Here is a 20,917-nt window from a genome sequence, read left to right on the forward strand (position 1 = left end):
TTTTTTAATGTTTACAACAATTTTATTCGTTTATGACGTACAGAAAAAAAACCAAAAAACAAACAAAGCCAAAAGAAGAAGTAAGGAAGGGAAATGTGTGGGGGGGAGAAGTGGGGGAAGAATCTTCCCCAAGTTTTTTCTGGAAAAAAAAAATGATTTGATCCTCTATCCTTGTTGGGAATCCACTTTCAAAGGGCAAAGAACAATGGCCCCTCTTTCGTTGACAGGGAGCGCTTGGATTACGGGCCGCAAGCGAGCCCCCCCACCCCCGCTTTTCTCTTGCTAAGCGAGATGGTTGCCGCTGCTGCCTCGTTTTGCGAATTCTCTCGCCACGGCTGTTGCAAAGCACGGAAGTTCTTTTAAGTGGCTGTTAAGTGCAGCTGGCTTCCCCCTTGGACTTTGCAGGTTGGAAGATTGCCAAAGGGAATCACGTGACCCTTGAGACACCGCAGCCGTCATAAATACGAGTCGAGGTGTCTGGATTTTGATCAGGTGGCCCCGGGCGGGCTGCAACCGTCGTATGAAAAACAGCCATAAGTCGCTTTTTCAGTGCCGTCGTAACTTCGAGCGGTCCTTAAATGAACCGTTGTACCTCGAGGATTATCTGTACTTCTAGTCCTCGGCCTGCAAATCCTTTCATCAGGGGACTATGGTCCCCGATCATTTATTATTAAGACTCCCTCAGTACTCTTTCCCCTTGTCTCCCATCCCTGAGGCGGCCGTTGCACACAGCAAACGTTCAGAAATTGCGGCTTCTGTCCCTTTATCCTTCAGTCGCCAAACTTCCTCTGATAAGATATTGATGCTGTTTAATCCAGCGGTCCCCAACCTTTACGCCTTGGCAGCCTGGTTGTAGTGGGGGGAGAGAGGGGAACTTGGCCGCCTGAGGGACCGGGCCAGCGCACATGCACGCAAGTGCCCTCCGGCCTGCCGCTCGTGGAAGCTGAGCTGCACACATGCTCCGGCCAGGCATTCACTGGACCCAATTCCGAATACGCCATGGCCCCCCGCTATAACCTTCAAAACTGCGTTTGTTGGGTGAAGTGAGGCTGCCTCTCCCCAGATTTGGCTTAGCTTTCTTATTAATTGGATGCTCGTGATGCCGGCTGGAAGACTGGGGAAAATTAAATATATCCGGCAGGTTAAATGAACAGGAGGCCTCAAGGTTCAAAATATATATGTCTAGGTTGCAGTAACACTACAAGACTTGAAGGTTTCCAACTGGCTGCAAACTCACTGTCCCTGCCTGATCCCCCCAAGCTCCGCTAAAATCCTTTGCAAATCCCCGTACCGCTTTCCCTTGAACTGTAGAATGGGCCTCCCTCATCAACCTGCCAATAAATCCCACTCTTTTGCTTCAGGCTTTTGCCAGCCTGTCATTTGGCACAGCGGGGTCGCCCGGATGCCCTTTCCCTCCCAGAGCAGCTGGCAAGCCCCTGCCTGGCTCTGCATAAGCTCAGAAATCAGAGGAAAGGGGAGGTCTCGTATAGGGGGAACCTTCCCCAAAGATGCTCTCAACTATGGCTCCCCTTTGTTTCCGGATTGTCCTTGCCCCACGCACGCAACTCTCCGCCTTCAAACCAGCCAAGCATGTGCGTTGTGTCTCCACATTCTTGCCCGAGACTCACCCTCGGGAGACGGAAACTTGCAGGTTGTAGCAAGGAAGCAGCGGCTTCTCCGAGAACTCAAACATTAAGTGGTCCGAGTCCCGCTCCTCCTCCTGATCAGAGCTCCCAGGGGGGTCGAGCAGAAGGTCGCAGCTTACCTCCTCTTTCGCCTCTGAAAAAGATGCATAAAATGATGAATAATACAACTGAGCGAGTTCACGAGAAGGGTCCTCCACTCCTCTGCTCACCACAGAATCCCTTATGCCACCAGGCTCGAAATTTTGGGCTTGGACAACCTAGAACTCCGCCGCCTACGGTCTGACCTAAGCGTAGTATACAAAATTGTCTGCTACAACGTCCAACCTGTCAACGACTTCTTCAGCTTCAACCGCAATAACACACGGGCAAACAAGTCGATACAAACTCAAGGTAAACCGCTCCAAACTCGACTGCAGAAAACACGACTTCAGCAAGAGAGTGGTCAATGCCTGGAGTGCTCTACCTGACTCCGCTTGTTACAGCTCCAAACCCTCACAGCTTCAACCTCGAACTGTCTACCGTGGACCTCACCCCATTCCCAAGAGGTCTGTAAGGGGGCGTGCATAAGCACATCAACGTGCCTACCGTCCCTGTCCTACTGTCCCCATTTATTCGTATCCGTTTCTTGTATTCATAATCATGTTTATACTTATATCTGTCATCTTATACATGTTTGACAAACTAAGTAAGTAACTAACTGAATAAAATACATGGAAGGAAGGAAGAAGCTGCTGGCAGATGTCTCTGGTCTGCTGTGCCTGGCCCATTAACGACTCATTCGTGGCTGCGGCAGAAGAAGCTGCGTGGCGGCAAAGACACATGCAGACAGAGAAGACAGAAGCGAGGTCTGCAAGAGTACCGGCAGGAGGCAGGGGCCCCCAAATTACAGGCTCTGCAGCTGCTTTGTTTGAAGCCGCCTTAAAAGAAAAAGCAACTCATTCCCAAATTCTTCTGGCTGCAGGATGGATAAGCAATACCCCTTCTTCTGTTCCCCCCCCCACCCCCCGTGGTAGTGGTGGGAAGGGGACTTGAGGAATAGCTTAGTCTCTTACTCGACTAGCAAAACCAGCAACAACATCGGTAAATATGGGGCGGGGTGGGGGGGAAGCTCAACAAACTGAAGGAACAGAAATTTTGCACAGGTGCCCCATCTGTGTTTCTGCAGGACAGGGAATTCTTCAAGCAGAAGATGAAGGAGGGAATGGAAAGAAAAAAGATGAGAGGAGAAGGAAAGGAAAGGAAAGGTAAGAAAAGGAAAGAGGAAAGAAAAGAGAGAAGGAAAGGGGAAAGGAGAGGAGAGGAAAGAAGAAAAGGGAAAAGGGAAAAGGAGAGGAGAAAGGAACGGGGAAAGAAGGAAAGGAAAGAGAGAAGGAAAAAGGAAAGGAAAGGAAAGAGTAGGAAAGGGAAAAGGAGAGGAGAAAAAAAGGAAAGGGGAAAGGAAAGAGAAGGAAAGAGGAGAGGGAAAAGGAAAGGATAGGAAAGGGGAAAAGAGGAAAGAGAAGGAAAAGGAAAAGGAGAGGAGAAAGGAAAGGAGGAAAGGAAAGGGGAAAGGAAAGAGAAGGAAAGGAAAGAGAAGGAGAGGAAAAAGGAAAAGAGGAAAGAAAAGGAAAGGAAAAGAAAAGGGAAAGGGAAAGGAGACGAAAGGAAAGAGAGAAGGAGAGGACAAAGGAAAGGAAAGGAAAGGAAAGGAGGCAGAGGTGAAAGTTGTACTTGTTAACTGGGCACATGTTCAATCACAAAACCAAAACCAAAACCACCACATCCATCCATGACCAAGATTATTTTTTTTGAAGAGAACTGCAAGTACACTTTTTCCAGGCCCTGCTTTTTTGGGGAGATGGGGTGGCTGACCGAATAAGCCTTTTCTCTTAGTTAGGAAGGAAAGGGGGAGAAGCCCACCTTCGTTGTCGTCATCGTTAAGTCTACCCACCCTCCACCTCCCTTTCGCTCAGGGATTGGAGGACGTTAACACAGACCGCAGCGGCTTGTGGTTGGCCGTGGGGGTCAAGCAGGCAGAGGGGCTGGGTTCTCCACTCACCTAGTACCGAGCTGCTATAAAAATCCCAGGCAGTTTGGGGATCCTCATCAGGTCGTCCCTGCAGGTCCAAGAGGTGATCTGCAAGAAAGGCCACCCAGGAAGAAGCAAGCTGAGGTGGATTCTCTTGATCCCGAGGGTCTTGGGAAAGAATCCCCCCCCCCAATAGCTATCTTTTTTTTTAAAAAAAAAACAACAACAAAAAATCACACTGGAGTGATAAATCCCAGCACAATTTTGCAAGTCGGTGGCTTGCTGGATTTTATGTTTCTTGCGCAAGGAGCTTTCCTGCAAAACCCACCGTTGTAGACTTTGCATTTTAAACCCACCTCAGCTTTTCCTCGGAGAAAATAATAATAATAATAATCATCATCATCATCACATCCTAGCCCCAGTGATGGCTAACCTTTTTTCCCCCTTAGGTGCCGAAAGCATGCGCGCGTGTGCAACAGTGCGTACGTGTGTGCCCACACCCACAATGCAATGCCCCCCTGCGTGACCTGCCCCCTGCGCATGCCTTTGCGAACCTCGCTGCGCTCCCCTGCCCCCCTGTGCATGCGCATGTGACCCTCCATGCCCCTCCTGCCCCCGGCACATGCGCACAACCCACCCCCCCACACACACACGTGTGTGCCCACACCCACAATGCAATGCCCCCCTGCGTGACCTGCCCCCTGCGCATGCCTTTGCGAACCTCGCTGCGCTCCCCTGCCCCCCTGTGCATGCGCATGTGACCCTCCATGCCCCTCCTGCCCCCGGCACATGCGCACAACCCACCCCCCCACACACACACGTGTGTGCGACACCCCGGTGCTCCATTTTGGGCCTAATAGGCCTCCAGGCGGCTTCAGGGAGGCCCCCGCCAGGTCCGCGCAGGCACACACCAACTTCCTTGCCCGCCTGTGCATGCACACGCCCACCCCCGTCCCCTGTGCATGTGTGCACGTCTCTGCAGAGACCCAAAAATCAGCTGGTTGGCAGGAGGTGGGTGCGCATGTGCAGTGGAGCTGACCTAGGGCGACGTGTGCCATAAGTTCGCCATCACGTTCCTAGCCAATTCAAGAATCCAACTGTTCATCTCCTAGAAATCAGTAATCATCCTCATCAACATCTTTTAACGACCCCATAATCCCTGGCCGGGTGGAATCTGGGCAACTGAATGGAGCTAGCAAGAGTGTTTTAATGGCCAGATGCCCTTCCTGTTGCCAAAGCGGAGTTTTGTTCAGCAGATACATTCTCATTGCACCCAGAGAAAGAAATATTGTTGTGTCTGTGCCCCCCGAGCCGGGCCTGCTGCCAGAAAGTGACTTGGACAGTGAGGGGGAAGGGCCGTCAGGACTTACCTCGGGAGCACCGGCTTGCCTGGCTCAGCTTCAGGAGCCAGAAACAGGCCAGGTGGAAGAGATAACGAGGCCTCCATCCCCTGACTCTTCCCCCCCCCACACACGCCACGCCTGCAGACCCAGCTGATGGCAATCAGGCTTGGTTGGACCCTAGGTTTCGTAGGCAGGAGAGGAGGGAACAACAGAAGCAAGGGTGGGGCAGGCCTAGGAAGTGTTGAGTCATGGAGCCTCACCCCACAGGATATAAAAGGCAGCCAGAGCTGCTGTGTCTCTTTGTAACAGGCAAATCCATTGATTAAGAGCTGAAGTTTGTTTCTAAGTGACTCACCAGCGTCGTGGAAGTTAACGGAGGCTCTTGGCGGAGGCTCTTGGCAGACACTGGCTATTCTGCTGCCAGAGCTGATAGTGAAGGCTAATTAAGCCATCATTCGGACGGAGGCGAGGGAGGACAGAATAAATATCTGCCTCTATCTAGGATCGAACTCACAGCCCTCCTGATTATGAGGGTGAGAGCATCACCTCTAGGCCACCGCACCCTTCCTCCTAGAAATCGGTAATCCTTCCCACAAAACTGAAATAGATTTTTCCATTTCAACATAGTCACAGCGCGTGCGTTTTCCACCCTTGTGGAGGATGAAGGGACGGATCGGATGGGCCGAGGATGGCGAATAAATAAACAGTTCACAAAACGACCGTTTGGCTTTGAGGAGGAAGCAACTTACCAGTCAGGAAACTCTTCATCACATCGCTGTTGGCCAGCTTCAAGGCCGTCTGCCCCGAATAGGTGGCCAGGGTCGGGTCAGCACCGTAGGAGAGGAGCAGCCACAAAATCTTCAGGTTGTCATTTGCAACCGCATCGTGTACGGGCCTGGTGGTGGGGAGGAAAATTTTTAAATACATTTCATTGCCTCCTCTTCCTACAACAGGCTAAACATTTTGCACATCTCTTCTTATGGCTATAGCCCAGGTATCCAACGGGTGAAATGCTCCCGGTTCGGATCGGATTGCCTGATCTGGTAGCGATGGTGGCGGGTGGTTCGGAGAACCGGTAGCAAAAATCCATGTCCTCCCCCCCCCACAATGCCCAGCTGAGCTGCGCAATCATCAGAAGTTTTTTTTTTTTTTTACTTCTAAAAGCATTTTTTCTTCAGCCAAAAAAATGCTTTTAAAAGTAAAAAAAACAACAACAAAAATCACACTGGAGTGATAAATCCCAGCACAATTTTGCAAGTCGGTGGCTTGCTGGATTTTACCCTCCTGCCCCGCACATGCGCACAACCCACCCCCCACACACACACGTGTGCGACACCCCGGTGCTCCATTTTGGGCCTAATAGGCCTCCAGGCGGCTTCAGGGAGGCCCCCGCCAGGTCCCCGCGCAGGCACACACCAACTTCCTTGCCCGCCTGTGCATGCACACGCCCACCCCCGTCCCCTGTGCATGTGTGCACGTCTCTGCAGAGACCCAAAAATCAGCTGGTTGGCAGGAGGTGGGTGCGCATGTGCAGTGGAGCTGACCTAGGGCGACGTGTGCCATAAGTTCGCCATCACGTTCCTAGCCAATTCAAGAATCCAACTGTTCATCTCCTAGAAATCAGTAATCATCCTCATCAACATCTTTTAACGACCCCATAATCCCTGGCCGGGTGGAATCTGGGCAACTGAATGGAGCTAGCAAGAGTGTTTTAATGGCCAGATGCCCTTCCTGTTGCCAAAGCGGAGTTTTGTTCAGCAGATACATTCTCATTGCACCCAGAGAAAGAAATATTGTTGTGTCTGTGCCCCCCGAGCCGGGCCTGCTGCCAGAAAGTGACTTGGACAGTGAGGGGGAAGGGCCGTCAGGACTTACCTCGGGAGCACCGGCTTGCCTGGCTCAGCTTCAGGAGCCAGAAACAGGCCAGGTGGAAGAGATAACGAGGCCTCCATCCCCTGACTCTTCCCCCCCCCACACACGCCACGCCTGCAGACCCAGCTGATGGCAATCAGGCTTGGTTGGACCCTAGGTTTCGTAGGCAGGAGAGGAGGGAACAACAGAAGCAAGGGTGGGGCAGGCCTAGGAAGTGTTGAGTCATGGAGCCTCACCCCACAGGATATAAAAGGCAGCCAGAGCTGCTGTGTCTCTTTGTAACAGGCAAATCCACTGATTAAGAGCTGAAGTTTGTTTCTAAGTGACTCACCAGCGTCGTGGAAGTTAACGGAGGCTCTTGGCAGACGCTGGCTATTCTGCTGCCAGAGCTGATAGTGAAGGCTAATTAAGCCATCATTCGGACGGAGGCGAGGGAGGACAGAATAAATATCTGCCTCTATCTAGGATCGAACTCACAGCCCTCCTGATTGTGAGGGTGAGAGCACCATCTCTAGGCCACCGCACCCTTCCTCCTAGAAATCGGTAATCCTTCCCACAAAACTGAAATAGATTTTTCCATTTCAACGTAGTCACAGCGCGTGCGTTTTCCACCCTTGTGGAGGATGAAGGGACGGATCGGATGGGCCGAGGATGGCGAATAAATAAACAGTTCACAAAACGACCGTTTGGCTTTGAGGAGAAAGCAACTTACCAGTCAGGAAACTCTTCATCACATCGCTGTTGGCCAGCTTCAAGGCCGTCTGCCCCGAATAGGTGGCCAGGGTCGGGTCAGCACCGTAGGAGAGGAGCAGCCACAAAATCTTCAGGTTGTCATTTGCAACCGCATCGTGTACGGGCCTGGTGGTGGGGAGGAAAATTTTTAAATACATTTCATTGCCTCCTCTTCCTATAACAGGCTAAACATTTTGCACATCTCTTCTTATGGCTATAGCCCAGGTATCCAACGGGTGAAATGCTCCCGGTTCGGATCGGATTGCCTGATCTGGTAGCGATGGCGGCGGGTGGTTCGGAGAACCGATAGCAAAAATCCTTGTCCTCCCCCCCACACAATGCCCAGCTGAGCTGCGCAATCATCAGAAGTTTTTTTTTTTTTACTTCTAAAAGCATTTTTTCTTCAGCCAAAAAAATGCTTTTAAAAGTAAAAAAAAGAAAGAAAAAAGCCTCATGTGGCTCAGCTGGGATTGTCACAGCCTTTTAAAAGCATTTTTTCTTCGGCCGAAGAGGATGTAAAATAAAATGCTTTTAAAAGGCTCTGCTGATCCCAGCTGAGTTGCCTGAGTGTCACAGCCTTTTAAAAGCATTTTTTTACCACCTCTTCAGCTGAAGAGGTTGTAGCAAAAATGCACTTAAGTTTAAAAAAAAAAAGTTGGCCACGCCCACCCAGTCACATTACCCCTCCTCCTTCACCAAGCCACACCCACAGAACTGGTAGTAACAAATTTTACATTTCACTACCGGTATCAAAGAGTATTACCAGCTCCTTGCTTCCTTCCAGCTAACATTTTTAACACCGTGAAAGAAATTTGTATTCTGAATTCTTTAGTTTTCGTTCTCCTTCGGCAAAACTCCTTTCTCAGGCTTTAAACATACATGCACGCTCCATTTTATACATTCCAAAAGTTGTAATTCAGGATTCCCCCCCACTGCCCACCACTCCCGCAATGGCCCCATTTCCTCGGCTTCCCCAGGAGGATCCCGACTTGCCTAGTGCCATCTTGTGCGCTGCAGTTCACGTTGGCTCCGTGTTCCAGCAACGTCTGCAGGATGTCTACCCAGCCCCGAGCGCAGGCCTCGTGCAGAGCGGTATACCCGGCGTTGTCTCGGTGGTTGACGTCGTTGTTCGGCTTCTGCAGGCAGTACATCACCACGTCCTGCGAAAGGAAGGCACAGGTATGAGCTCGACTCCCACATATTGGAATGAGAAGTTCCACGGCGAAGCTAGGTGGCAGTTGAGTGAACCCCCCTTTTATTTTATTTTTTTGCAATGGTGGTTGGAAATGAAATCACGGCAGTTGTTATTGTGTGAATCGCACGGTTAATAAACCAATCACAAGTTTATTAAGTGAATCCACTTCCCCGATTGGCTTGGCTTGTTGGAAGCTGGCTGGGAAGATTGCAAATAGTGATTACGTGACCACCGAGAATAGAAAATAAAATAGAAATAGAATAGAATTATGGGATAGAGTAGAGTAGAGTAGAGCGGAGCGGAGCGGAGTGGAATAGAATTATGGAGTGGAGTGGGGTAGAGTTGAATGGAATGGAATGGAATAGAATTATGGAATAGAGGAAAGGAGAGGAGAGAGGAGAGAAGAAGAGAAGAGAAAATAGAATAGAAATAGAATTATGGAATAGGGGAGGAGGGGGAGGAGAGGAGAGGAGAGGAGAAGAGAAGAGAAAATAGAATAGAAATAGAAATAGAATTATGGAGTAGAGTAGAGTTGAATGGAATGGAATGGAATGGAATAGAATAGAATTATGGAATAGGGGAGGGGAGCAGAGGAGAGGAGTTGGAAGGGACCTTAGAGGTCTTCTAGTCCAACCCCCTGCTCAAGCAGGAAAACTTATACAATTTCAGACAAGTGACTGTCCAGTCTCTTCTTGAAAACTTCCAGTGATAGAGCGTCCACGATTTCTGAAGGGAAGCTGTTCCCCTGGTTCATTGTCCTCACTGTTAGGAGGCTGTGACGGCCTTCCTGCAGACCTCTGCCAGCTAAAACGGAGCTCAAGGGGCTGTGTGCAGCCCCCCCCCACCCCCCGGCTCCGTTTTCACTGGCAGAGGACTAGCAAAACAAAACTAAAAACCGAACAAAAGGAGAAATATTTCTCCTTTTGCATTTGAGCATCCAAGAAGGGTCGGGAAAGGAGAAAGGGAAAGAGGAAAGTCAAAGAAAAAGAAAAAGAAGGGAAGATGGGATGACAGCAAGGAAGGGAAAAGAAGGAAAGAGGGGAAGGAAGAAGAAAGGAGAAGGAAGAGGGAAGGAAAAAGAAGAGAAGGAAGGAAGGAAGGAGGGAAGGAAGGTTATGTAATGAGAGTGAGGGAGGGTCTGAGGGAAGTTCTGCCTTAGCACTTGCCCCCCCCCCGACATCGAGCTGGCCACGCCCACCCCAGCCACACCCACCAAAGTCAAACACAGCCCTGATGCGGCCCTTCATGAGATCGAATTTGACACCCCTGCATTACCCCCAAAACTGTACTCACCTTATACCCAAGCCGGGCTGCTCTCTGCAGCAACGTTTCCCCGGCATTCTTGTTCACGATCAGACGTCGAGCTTCGGGGGGCACGGGTGGACTTGCGGGAGTCTCGGGGGTCCTCTCCATGCTGGGCTGCCGAACTTTGCCAAACGGGCTGGGTTCCCGGGACTTCTTTGGAGAGCGGGACTTGGCCTGGGCGCGGGCAAAGACAAGGAATTTGGTCAAGGTTGTCGGGAGCAGAGAAGAGCAGAGAAGTCAAAAGACGCTTACGAGGGAGGGAAAAAAAATAGCAGGATTTTTCCTTGTGTGCCCAACAATCCCTTCTGAATAGTACAGGCAGAATAAATGATGAACCTGAAATAAATTTATACCAATGTTTGCACTGGATAACGTTTGTTCTTGCAGTGCTTTGCTAAGTGGTTACTGCATTTCAGGGAACCAATTCCCATGTGCAAATAATAACTTTAATAATATTTTTAATTGCTGTGATATTATTTATTTTGTTTTCCTTTCTTTCTTTCGTTCTTTTCTTTCTTTCTTTCTTTTCCTTTCTTCCTTCTTCCTTCCTTCCTTCCTTCCTTCCTTCCTTCCTTCCTTCCTTCCTTCCTTCCTTCCTTCCTCCCTCTCTCTCTCTCTCCCTCCCTCCCTCTCTTTTCTTTGTATGCCATCTTTATTATTTGTACAAATAACTCATAGTGGCAAACATACCCAGCACACTTTCCTCCTATTTTCCCCACAACAACAACCCTGTGAGGTGGGCTGGGCTGAGAGAGAGAGAGAGAGAGAGAGGGAGGGACTGGCTCAAAGTCACCCGGCTGGTTTTCCTACCTAAGATGCAGTGGTGGGTTGCCCCCCGATTCTACAGTACTGACCAAAACATCATCAAAACTTTTCTGCACATGTGCGGACACAATGCGAACCGGTAGAAAAGGTAAGCAGAACCCACCCCTGCTAAGATGGGATGGCCTCCCACTTTTTAGCCTTGGTGCCTTCATCACTAGACCAAACCGGTTTTTCTTTCTTTACTTTTTTACATAAAAGTTTTTATTTTTCCTTTAAAACAAAACACATAAAGATAAAAAGCATTTTCAATCCCAATATTGGTGTGTTGGGGGGTGGTTACATATCTCTTGTGCACCTTCAATTTACAAATATCCTTAATTTATTTAAAGTTATATCATCTCCATCTAGTATCTAAACTTTTAATTAACCAATGGCCATAGCCTTTATTTCTCTCATTCCATATGCATATCCACTAGTAAATATTTTATCTGGTAACATCATTCATTCTATCGTTCTAAACCATTCAATTTAATGTTTCAATTAATAATATTCTTTCTCTAACCTTTACTAACATATCTTTCCTTCTAGCCATTGGTAAAATATATCCCATATCTTATAATATTGCTTTTCTTCCTGTTCTCTTTATTTCAAATGTCAATTTACTCATTTCAGCACATTCCATTATTTTCCTAATAATTTCATTTTGCAAAGGTATTTTCTCACTTTCCCCATTTTTAGCACCCCTGCTAAGATGGGATGGCCTCCCGCTTTTTAGCCTGGTGCCTTCATCACTAGACCAAACCGGGTTTTCTTTTGTCACGGTTTTTTTTTCCAGTATTGATAAGTGTAAAGTAACCTGAAGTGTTTGGAAGAATAGCCATAGAGGAATATAGTCAGTGAATAAAAAAATAGCCATGAAATGACATCAATGTGCCCGAATCTCCAATTTGGTCGTTCTGACCATCCCATTCCCAACACCTTTCCTTTCCCCCCAAAATGCAATTTTTTTCCAAAAGGAAACTGGATTTTGTTTTTTCCTTGAAGACGAGAACCGAAGAAGCTTCTTGCATAAGAAGCGAAACATCTTCAAGGGAAAAACGAAGTCCAGCTGCCTTTTGAAGTTGGGACAACCCTGACCTGGATGACGGTGTTGTGCCTCGTCCGCTTTCCCCGCAGCCGGGGCCTTCTTATCTGCTTCTGAACGCTGAGGAATGCCCTAGCATGCCTCCCGGCCCCAGCCCTGGCTCCATGCCCAGACAGGCTGAGGAAGAAGAAGCGCCTCCAGCCCCCAGCCCTGGCTCCATGCCCAGGCAAATGGAGCAACTAGACCCCCCCCTCCCCCACAGCATGTGAGTCTGAGGAAGGTCAATTACCAACAGCTGCAGACTGGAGTGACCCTCGCTTCAGGAGAATTGATAAGCGGCGTCAACAGAAGGAAGGGAGGGGCAGGCCGGGATAAGGGCTGAGTCATGGAGCCACACCTCATGGCCTATATAAAGGATCTGCTTTCTGGCATTCTCTGAGTCAGGCAAAGTCTACTTTATCTTGCTGAAATCACTTTCTGGTCTCCTGCCTGCCTTGAGAACTTTGCTAGGACTTTGGCAGAGCTGCAGAGGCACGCCTGATTCGGATTTCCCTGACCCGGCCGTCAGCGGAGGAGTGGGACACGACAGATGGGAGAATCTCCCTAGACACCTCTCCTTACCTTCCCCTCTTCGCAGAGGCCCGACAGGTGTTTGGTTTTGCATTTGCGTTTCCCGGAAGGTTTCTCCAGCCCTTCTTGGATTGGAGCCACATCCGAGTGATCCAGGAGGAACCCATTCTGGAAGTCCAGGTGACCTTGGAGGGATGGGGAGAGCCTGCTCCTCAGGCAGAGCTCCGAACCTTTGCCCAGAGCTGAGCTTTTGTGCTTTCTGTACCGGAAATCTGCAGGCAAACCACGGAGAGAGAAAGGTTAGAGGCGCCCGCGGAGGAAAGGTTCCGCCCTCCAAAATTTGTCTCCTAAAGAGAGAAGGAGAGAGAGAGAGAGAGAGAGAGTAGGGCCAAGAAAAATAAGGGGGCAGCAACAATCAAAGACCAATCTGCCTTTTTTCAAAATTTGCTCCTTGGGCTCAGAGGCTGACTTGAGTAGATGCCCACTTTGGGACTTGAAATAAATCCTAATCTTTGGAAGAACTCCGACTGTGTGCTATGATCTATACAGTATACACACTCTCTCTCTTTCACTTCTCCCTGTCTCTACCTACCTACCTACCTACTTACCTACCTAACATCCATCCATCTATCTATCTATCTATCTATCTATCTATCTATCTATCTATCTATCTATCTATCTATCTATCTATCTATCTTTATTTATCTATCTATCTTTATTTATCTATTTTATCTATCTATCTAATCTATCATCTATCTATCTCTGTTGTATCTTATGATTCTTGATGAATGTATTTTTTTAATGCACACTGAGAGCTTATGCACTGAAGACAAATTCCTTGTGTGTCCAATCACACTTGGCCAATAAAGAATCCAATCCAATTCAGTTCAATTCAATTCAATTCAATCCAATCCAATTAATTCTATTCTATTCTATTCTATTCTATTCTATTCTATTCTATTCGCAGTTAAATTACGGCATGCATATACGTCATGGGCTAAATTTCAGACGTATACGTTTGGCTGATTCAAAGTACTTCAACGTGTTTCGCCAGCCCTTTTCCTACCAAGCAAGAGTTTTTTCCCCCCTAGGTGTTCTACCCCTTTTTGTGTTACAGTTCCTCGCAGTTACCCAGCTTTCAATCCAATCCAGACTATTTAAAACGGGGATGTCCAATCTTGGCAACTTTGAAGACTTGTGGCCTTCAGCTCCCAGAATTCCCCAGCCAGCATGATTTTAAGGGCTCAGGGCACTAAGCACTGGGCCGCAGTGAAAGACAGCCTGCCCTGCTAAAACATTTTAGACTGAAAAAAAAGCTACCTCTTCTTCCTGGTGGATTTGCTTTGTACTTTTCTAGTTGTATGATAGAAAATGGGCCTGTATTATTAACTGCTTGTATTAAGCATCTCCTCCCATCCATCCTGTTTACTTGGGCGGAGTCCTATGTCCGCATTCACCATCGGCCAAGGAAAAAAAAAAAGAAAGACCATGTGATTCAAAAGCAAAGGATTCTGGGAAAACAGGGAAGGTCCCATCAAGTAAAGGACCAGAAGGAAAGGATGCTAGGAAAAAGGAACTTCTTATTAAAGGCTACCTGAGTCCTGCAAAAATAGAGAGGAGGAAAAATTGCATAGGTTCCTCAAGGACTCTTGAGAATTCAGGATCATTTGGCCAAGGGTGATGAGACACACAAGGAATTTGTCTCTGGGGCAGAAGATGGAGAAGATGGATTTAACAGATTAACAGAGTTGGAAGGGACCTTATAGGTCATCAAGTCCAACCCACCCCCCAAGCAGGAGACCCTCCACCATTTCTGACAGATGGCAGTCCAGTCTCTTCTTAAAAGCCTCCAGTGATGAAGCTCCCACAACTTCTGAAGGAAACTTCTGTTCCATTGGTTGATTCTCACTGTCAGAAAATGTATTCTTATTTCCAGTTTGAATCTCTCTTTGATCAGTTTCCATCCGTTGTTCCTTGTCTGGCCTTCGGGTGCTTTGGAAAATAGCTTGACCCCTCTCCTCTCTGTGGCAGCCCCTCAAATATTGGAAGAGTGCTATCTTTGTCTCCCCTGGTCCTTCTCTTCACTAGACTAGCCAGGCCCAGTTCCTGCAACTATTCATCATATGATTTAGCCTCCAGTCCCCTAATCACCCTGGCTGCTCTACTCAGCACTCTTTCTAGAGTATTCACATCTTTTTTATAGTGTGGCGACCAAAACTGGATGCAGTACTCTAGATGTGATCTTACTAAGGCTTTATAGAGGGGTATTTCATCCCACCCCTTTTCCAGTTTCTGCATAATGTCCCTGCGTAATGCACCCTGCATGGATTTCTCCCCCCCGCCCTGTCCTTCTCCACGCAGCCTTGCCGGGCCTCTCCATCTCCGCTGCAACCTTTCCTGCCTGCGACTGTCGCGGGACTTGTGCGGGAGAAGCCTGCCCCCTGGCGGCTGTTGCAACTGGGAGGCTGCGGGCCTTCTCTTTTCGAACCGAGCACAAGCAAGCAAGTAGCAGCAGCAGCAGCAGCAGTGGAGCCGGGCCCTCGTTTCTGCGGAAGTGGGTTGCCCCCAGCCACCTCCCTCCCGCTCAAGATCCTCACAGTTTGAAAAGAATAAGAATAATAGCAATGCCACAAAAGAGGGAGAGAGAGAGAGAGAGAAAACGGGGACTTTTTTCCCAACTTTTGAAAGCAGCGTGGCTGGCTGCTGCTTTTCAATGGCAGGAAGCAGGCCGAGGAGACAGGATGAAATGCAATTGGGAAGGAGGGGGGAGAAAAAGGGAGGGAGGGAGGGAAGGAGGAGAGGGGCAACCTCCAATGCTTGGCGCCCGTGGAGGTTCTGCAAAGGGAACTGGGGTGGGTACCTCTGGGGCGATCAGGCCCGAGAGGTTGTGTCGCAATCTCCCGCACAGCTGAACCAATACAGGAAACTTGACGGTTTCTTTTCTCAAGCTGACCAGGGAAATCTCCCTCGCGCCTGCTGCTCGTCCCATCGTCCCTGGCCTGATCCTCTTATTCCAGCCTGACCGGGAGGCTGGAAGCCTGGGGATGATGGGAGCTGTAATCCAGACTAGATTAGCAGACGAGAGCGGCCGCCTCGAGATCCCTCCTTCCCCCACCCCCCACGGCCCACCGCTCCCCCTTCACCTGCTTTGGATTTCCGCCGCTTATGGCGACAACAGCTCAAGTGTTCTCCTTTGTCCCTTTCGATCAGATATTCTCCACTTTGGTACTTCCAGCTTTTCTGCCGCCTCCGTTTCTTCCTCTTGACGTGGCTGCTCTCCTCTTCGGCTTCTTTGCGGCTCCAGAGCTGCCTGCTGGCCTCGCCTGGCCAGAGCAGCCCCTGATTCTTACTGGGGTGAAAGAGGCCTCTTTCCGACCGAGCGCGCTCCTTGCAGTTGGAGTGAGGTGAGAGGCGGTGGGATTTCCGTAGCCGGTGATGCTTCGGGGAGAGCTCTTCGGCTTCGTCGTTCGCCTCCTCCAACAGCGGCACCATCTCTTGCCCGGCTCCGTCACAATCTCCTAACATGCTAGATGAGCTCCCTGTGGTCCCTGCAGGGAAGTGGGGGGGGGGGAGAAAAAAAAAGGAAAGACCCCCGTCAAACTGGAAGCGCGCACTACCAAGAAGATCTGAGCTTCGTCGCTGCTCCACTCCGGGGTGGCTTTATTTGGTTAAACTCATCACTGTTGGTGCTCTCTGAGCTTGCTTTGTTTCCTTGGAGACGTTTCATTACCCAACTAGGTAGCATCATCAGTGTTAGAAGGGAAAGGGGTTTGCTTTCTGTTTAAGACACCAGGGGCTTGCCCTGCCAGTGAAGAAACCGCATGTCCTTCTAGCACTGATGATATTCTCTAGTTGGGTCATGAAATGTCTGCAAGGAAACAAACTAAGCTCAGAGAGTACCAAGGACCCTCCTCCTCCTCCTTCATACACCCCACTCCCTTCTAGCACTGATGATGTTCTCTAGCAGGGTCGTGAAACGTCTGCAAGGAAACCACCAAGCTCAGAGAGTACCGAAGACTTCATAGTTCAATCCTGAGCTACAAATATTCTCTTCTATTGGTATCCTCATCCTTTCCAAATGCACAAATCGACTAAAATCTTAGGTGGGATGGGGGGGGAAAGACAGTGTATTTATTTCAAAAATTTATATTGCTGCCTATTCACACATGGCGACTCAAGGTGGCTTACAGGAATATAAAAACATCATCTATAAAAAAATAAAACGCATAGAAGAAAATAATCAAATAATAATAAGTTAATACTATAATAGCCCACCCATCCCCCAGCGACAACACATCACACAAGCCATTTAATGGGCTCCATCCCATTCTGGGTTCCCCAGGCCTGCTGGCAGAACCAGGTCTCCAGTATGGTTCATTTGAATTCCAACAAACCTGTTGGAAGGAATGTACAATTCCAAAGCCAGCATTTTCCAGTTAAGAACGAAGGATCCTCAAATCCAAGTTATTTCTCTGGCTCACACCTCATGCTCAACCGTAATGAGCTTTTGGCTTAGTGCGTTGTGGGAACATAATCAACGGCCGTTTGTAAAGTTATGACACAAATAATGCAGTGCCTTCAGCAAACCATGGTTTAGTGCAAAGTTAAGTCCCAATCCTGGCTGTTTTCTCTGGTAGCTTTGCCAGGGGATCAAACGAGGCCCTGCATCTAGGGAAATTCTCAAAACATCCAGATCACGGTTGTTCCCAAAATTGCTTTTTTTCCAAAAAAAAAAAAAAGCGCACCTGGACTTCCTTGTTTTTTTTTGTTTCCTTTGAAAAAGTTTCACTTCTCATCCAAGAAGCTTCTTCGGTTCTGAACGAAAGAGGCTTCTTGGATGAGAAGCGAGACGTTTTCAAAGAGGAAAAAATAATCATCGTCAAGGAAGTCCACTTGCTTTTGGAAAAAGCACCTTTGGGACAATCATGATCTGAATCAGGGATCTCCAGCCTTGGTCCCTTTAAGACTAGTGGACTTCAACTCCCAGAGTCCCTCAGCCAGCAAAGCTGGCCCAGGGACTCTGGGTGTTGAAGTCCACAAGTCTTAAAGTGACCAAGGTTGGAGACCCCTGATCTGAATGGTTGAGAATCATTCATTTGCTGGCTGAGGGACTCTGGGAGTTGAAGCCCACAAGTCTTAAAGGGACCAAGGTTGGAGACCCCTGATCTGAATGATTGAGAATCATCGTTCAGATCATGGTTGGCGCATTGGGGACCAACAAGGCCCCACTACAAAGGTTGTCTGCAAGCAACTCCCCCACCAAGTCAGAGTGACTGGATCCTAACCCTGCCCTTCTCCCCATCCTCCACAATCATCACGCTGCTCCCTTACCCCTTGACCCAGTCATCATCTCCTGGCTCAGCCACCAACCTGACTGGCTGCGTGTCCGGCTACTGAGCACGATGGGGATGAAGTCTCTAAAATTGTTCTTGGCTTTCTTCTCCACGTAAGCTGGAAGAATGAAAAATAAATATAAATAAAAATGAGAAACAGCCGTCAAGAGCGGGGCTTCATTTTGGGGGGGATCTCTAAAGCTCGATTCTTATTTGCTCCAGGGGGTTGAAATTCAGGAGGTTCTGACAGGTTCCGGAGAACCGGTAGCGGAAATTTTGAGCAGTTCGGAGAACCGGCAAATGCCACCTCCGGCTGTCCCCAGAGTGGCGTGGAAATGGAGATTTTGCAATATCCTTCCCCCAGGAGTGGGGTGGGAATGGGGATTTTGCAGTATCCTTCCCCCAGGAGTGGGGTGGGAATGGGGATTTTGCAGTATCCTTCCTCCAGGAGTGGGGTGGGAATGGGGATTTTGCAATATCCTTCCCCCAGGAGTAGGGTGGGAATGGGGATTTTGCAGTATCCTTCCTCCAGGAGTGGGGTGGGAATGGGGATTTTGCAGTATCCTCCCTCCAGGAGTGGGGTGGGAATGGAGATTTTGCAATATCCTTCCCCCAGTAGGGTGGGAATGGGGATTTTGCAATATCCTTCCTCCAGGAGTGGGGTGGGAATGGGGATTTTGCAGTATCCTTCCCCTGGAGTAGGGTGGGAATGGAGATTTTGCAGTATCTTTCCCCTGCCATGCCCATAGAACCGGTAGGGAAAATTTTTGAATTTCACCCCTGCTCTGCCTCATCCAAAATCACAAGGAATTCATATTTTAATACAGAAAAATCCTGAAAATGAAGATAAATACCAAGCCAGAACTTTTCCTCTTGGGTCTAATGGAAAAAGAATTGGGAGAAAAAGCTTGGAACTTTGTAACTATACACGTTGACAGCAGCTGGACTGTTGTATGCGCAAAAATGGAAGGACACTTCGATGCCTACTATGGAAGAATGGTTGCAGAAGCCGATGGAAGTTGGCTGAAATGGCAAAATTGACTGCTCTGCTTAAAGAAAAGAACATAAATACTTTTGTTTCCACATGGAAACCGCTTCTGAACTTTGTGCTTGAGGTGGGAAAGAATGAAACTTTGATTCTGGGTTTCACAGATTAGACTTTTGTAGAAATGACTGGTTCATACTATTATGTGATTTGCTGTTAATGCCTTATTCTACTATAACAGTCGGAAGTCAATGTTTCCTTTTTTCTTTTTCTTTCCCTACTCTTCCTCACTTTTCTTTCCCATTCCTCTTCACTGTCCTCTTATTTGCTTTTGTATTTTGTATTTTATAATACCGTGTTTCTCCAAAAATAGGACCCTGTCTTAAATTTTTTTGAACCCTGAAATAAGCGCTTGGCCTTATTGCCATGCGCTCAAAAGCCTAATTGGGCTTATTACCAGGGGATGTCTTATTTTGGGGGAAACAGGATACTTTAAAGGTAAAGGTTTCCCTCACACATACGTGTTAGTTGTTCCCAACTCCAGGGGGCGGTGCTCATCTTCGTTTCAAAGCTGAAGAGCCAGCGCTGTCTGAAGACGTCTCTGTGGTCATGTGGCCAGCATGACTCAACACCAAAGGCGCACGGAACGCTGTTACCTTCCCACCAAAGGTGGTCCTTATTTTTTCTACTTGCATTTTTTATGTGCTTTCGAACTGCTAAGTTGGCAGAAGCTGGGACAAGTAACGGGAGCTCACCCCATTACGCGGCACCAGGGATTCGAACCACTGAACGCCGACCTTTCGATCGACAAGCTCAGCGTCTTACCCACTGAGTCCCTCTTATAATACTTTATAACCTAATAAAAATGTATTTGGAGAGACCAAATCACAAGGAAGAGCTTAGGGAAACCCAAAGAGATCCTTCTGGCAACCTACTGAAGAAGCTGACCAGATCAGGGGTCTCCAACCTTGGTCCCTTTAAGACTTGTGGACTTCAACTCCCAGAGTCCCTCAGCCAGCAAAGCTGGCTGAGGAACTCTGGGAGTTGAAGTCCACAAGTCTTAAAGGGACCAAGGTTGGAGACCCCTGGACCAGTTCTTCCAAGGTGGCTCCTGGGATGGTGGGACAGCCCTGGATGAGCGAGGGAACGGCCACTACCCAGCCTGAGACCCCCTTACCTTCCTCGCAGCTCTGGCCCCGGTGGCCAGGGGACAACTTCCGGCGCTTGCGCTTGGCACGGAGGTTCCCTCGCTCTTTCACGCAGCCCAGCCGGCCATCGTCCGTGATCTCATGGAGGTTGCTGTGATGCTTCCGCCACTGTGGGTGCGACACAAACGAGACCAGCCTGCGGTTATGCGTGGCCAAGCTTCTCCCGCCGTATTTTTAAATCGGATCGGATTCTTTTGCTCCCAACCCCACCCAGGATGTTTTTTTAAGCCATGGGGGGCCCTTGACGTATGGCCGAAATGGAGCCCAAAATTTCCGTTGCTAAGCGAGATTTTTGTTTGTTTGTTTGTTTACATTTATATCCCGCCCTTCTCCGAAGACTCAGGGCGGCTTACAGTGTGTAAGGCAATAGTCTCATTCTATTTGTATATTTACAAAGTCAACTTATTGCCCCCCCAACAATCTGGGTCCTCATTTTACCTACCTTATAAAGGATGGAAGGCTGAGTCAACCTTGGGCCGGGCTTGAACCTGCAGTAATTGCAGGCAGCTGCTGTTAATAACAGGCTTCTTATAGCCTTGAGCCACCACGGTGGCTTTTACGATCTTCCTGGCCACGGTTGTTCAAGTGAGTGACAGGGCGTTGCGAAGTTAGTCCCGTGGTCGTAAAATAAAATCTCGGCTTTCTTCGCCAGAAGGTCGCAAAAGGGTAGTAACCCCAAGACGCTGGGACACTACGACCGTCATAAGCATGAACCCACTGCCAATTAATGTTGCTCACATGGCCATGCGGATGCAGCAACGGCCGTTAAGTTTTCTTCAGGGCTGTTGTTGACGGTCGTTGAAGTCTCTGGGAAGCCAGGCACACTGAACAGCCAGGTTACCATTTTAAGAACTTCAGTGACTCCCTTAAC

At 48.8% G+C, this 20,917-nt stretch overlaps 1 protein-coding gene across 7 annotated transcripts in view; it reads right to left on the reverse strand.

Annotated features, from left to right (window-relative positions):
• BCORL1 (BCL6 corepressor like 1) overlaps window positions 1-20,917 on the reverse strand; it is a 74,004-nt gene that overhangs the window by 874 nt on the left and 52,213 nt on the right. For 4 of the 7 annotated variants that reach the window (XM_058154676.1, XM_058154680.1, XM_058154679.1 and 1 more), the window contains 7 exons: window positions 20,016-20,154; window positions 17,852-17,971; window positions 15,664-16,068; window positions 12,572-12,792; window positions 10,090-10,275; window positions 8,595-8,761; window positions 7,519-7,727 (listed from right to left, as the gene is read on the reverse strand). In XM_058154676.1, the coding sequence (XP_058010659.1) occupies window positions 7,541-7,727; window positions 8,595-8,761; window positions 10,090-10,275; window positions 12,572-12,792; window positions 15,664-16,068; window positions 17,852-17,971; window positions 20,016-20,154 (1,425 nt within the window). In that variant the 3' untranslated portion in view covers window positions 7,519-7,540. Of the gene's footprint in view, window positions 1-1,628; window positions 1,780-3,684; window positions 3,763-7,517; window positions 7,728-8,594; window positions 8,762-10,089; window positions 10,276-12,571; window positions 12,793-15,663; window positions 16,069-17,851; window positions 17,972-20,015; window positions 20,155-20,917 lie in introns of those variants that run through there. The other 3 variants (XM_058154682.1, XM_058154681.1, XM_058154677.1) reach the window with 3 other exon arrangements.

This window comes from Ahaetulla prasina, chromosome 11 (assembly GCF_028640845.1).
Source record: "Ahaetulla prasina isolate Xishuangbanna chromosome 11, ASM2864084v1, whole genome shotgun sequence".
In the NCBI taxonomy this organism is placed as follows: Eukaryota; Metazoa; Chordata; class Lepidosauria; order Squamata; family Colubridae; genus Ahaetulla; species Ahaetulla prasina.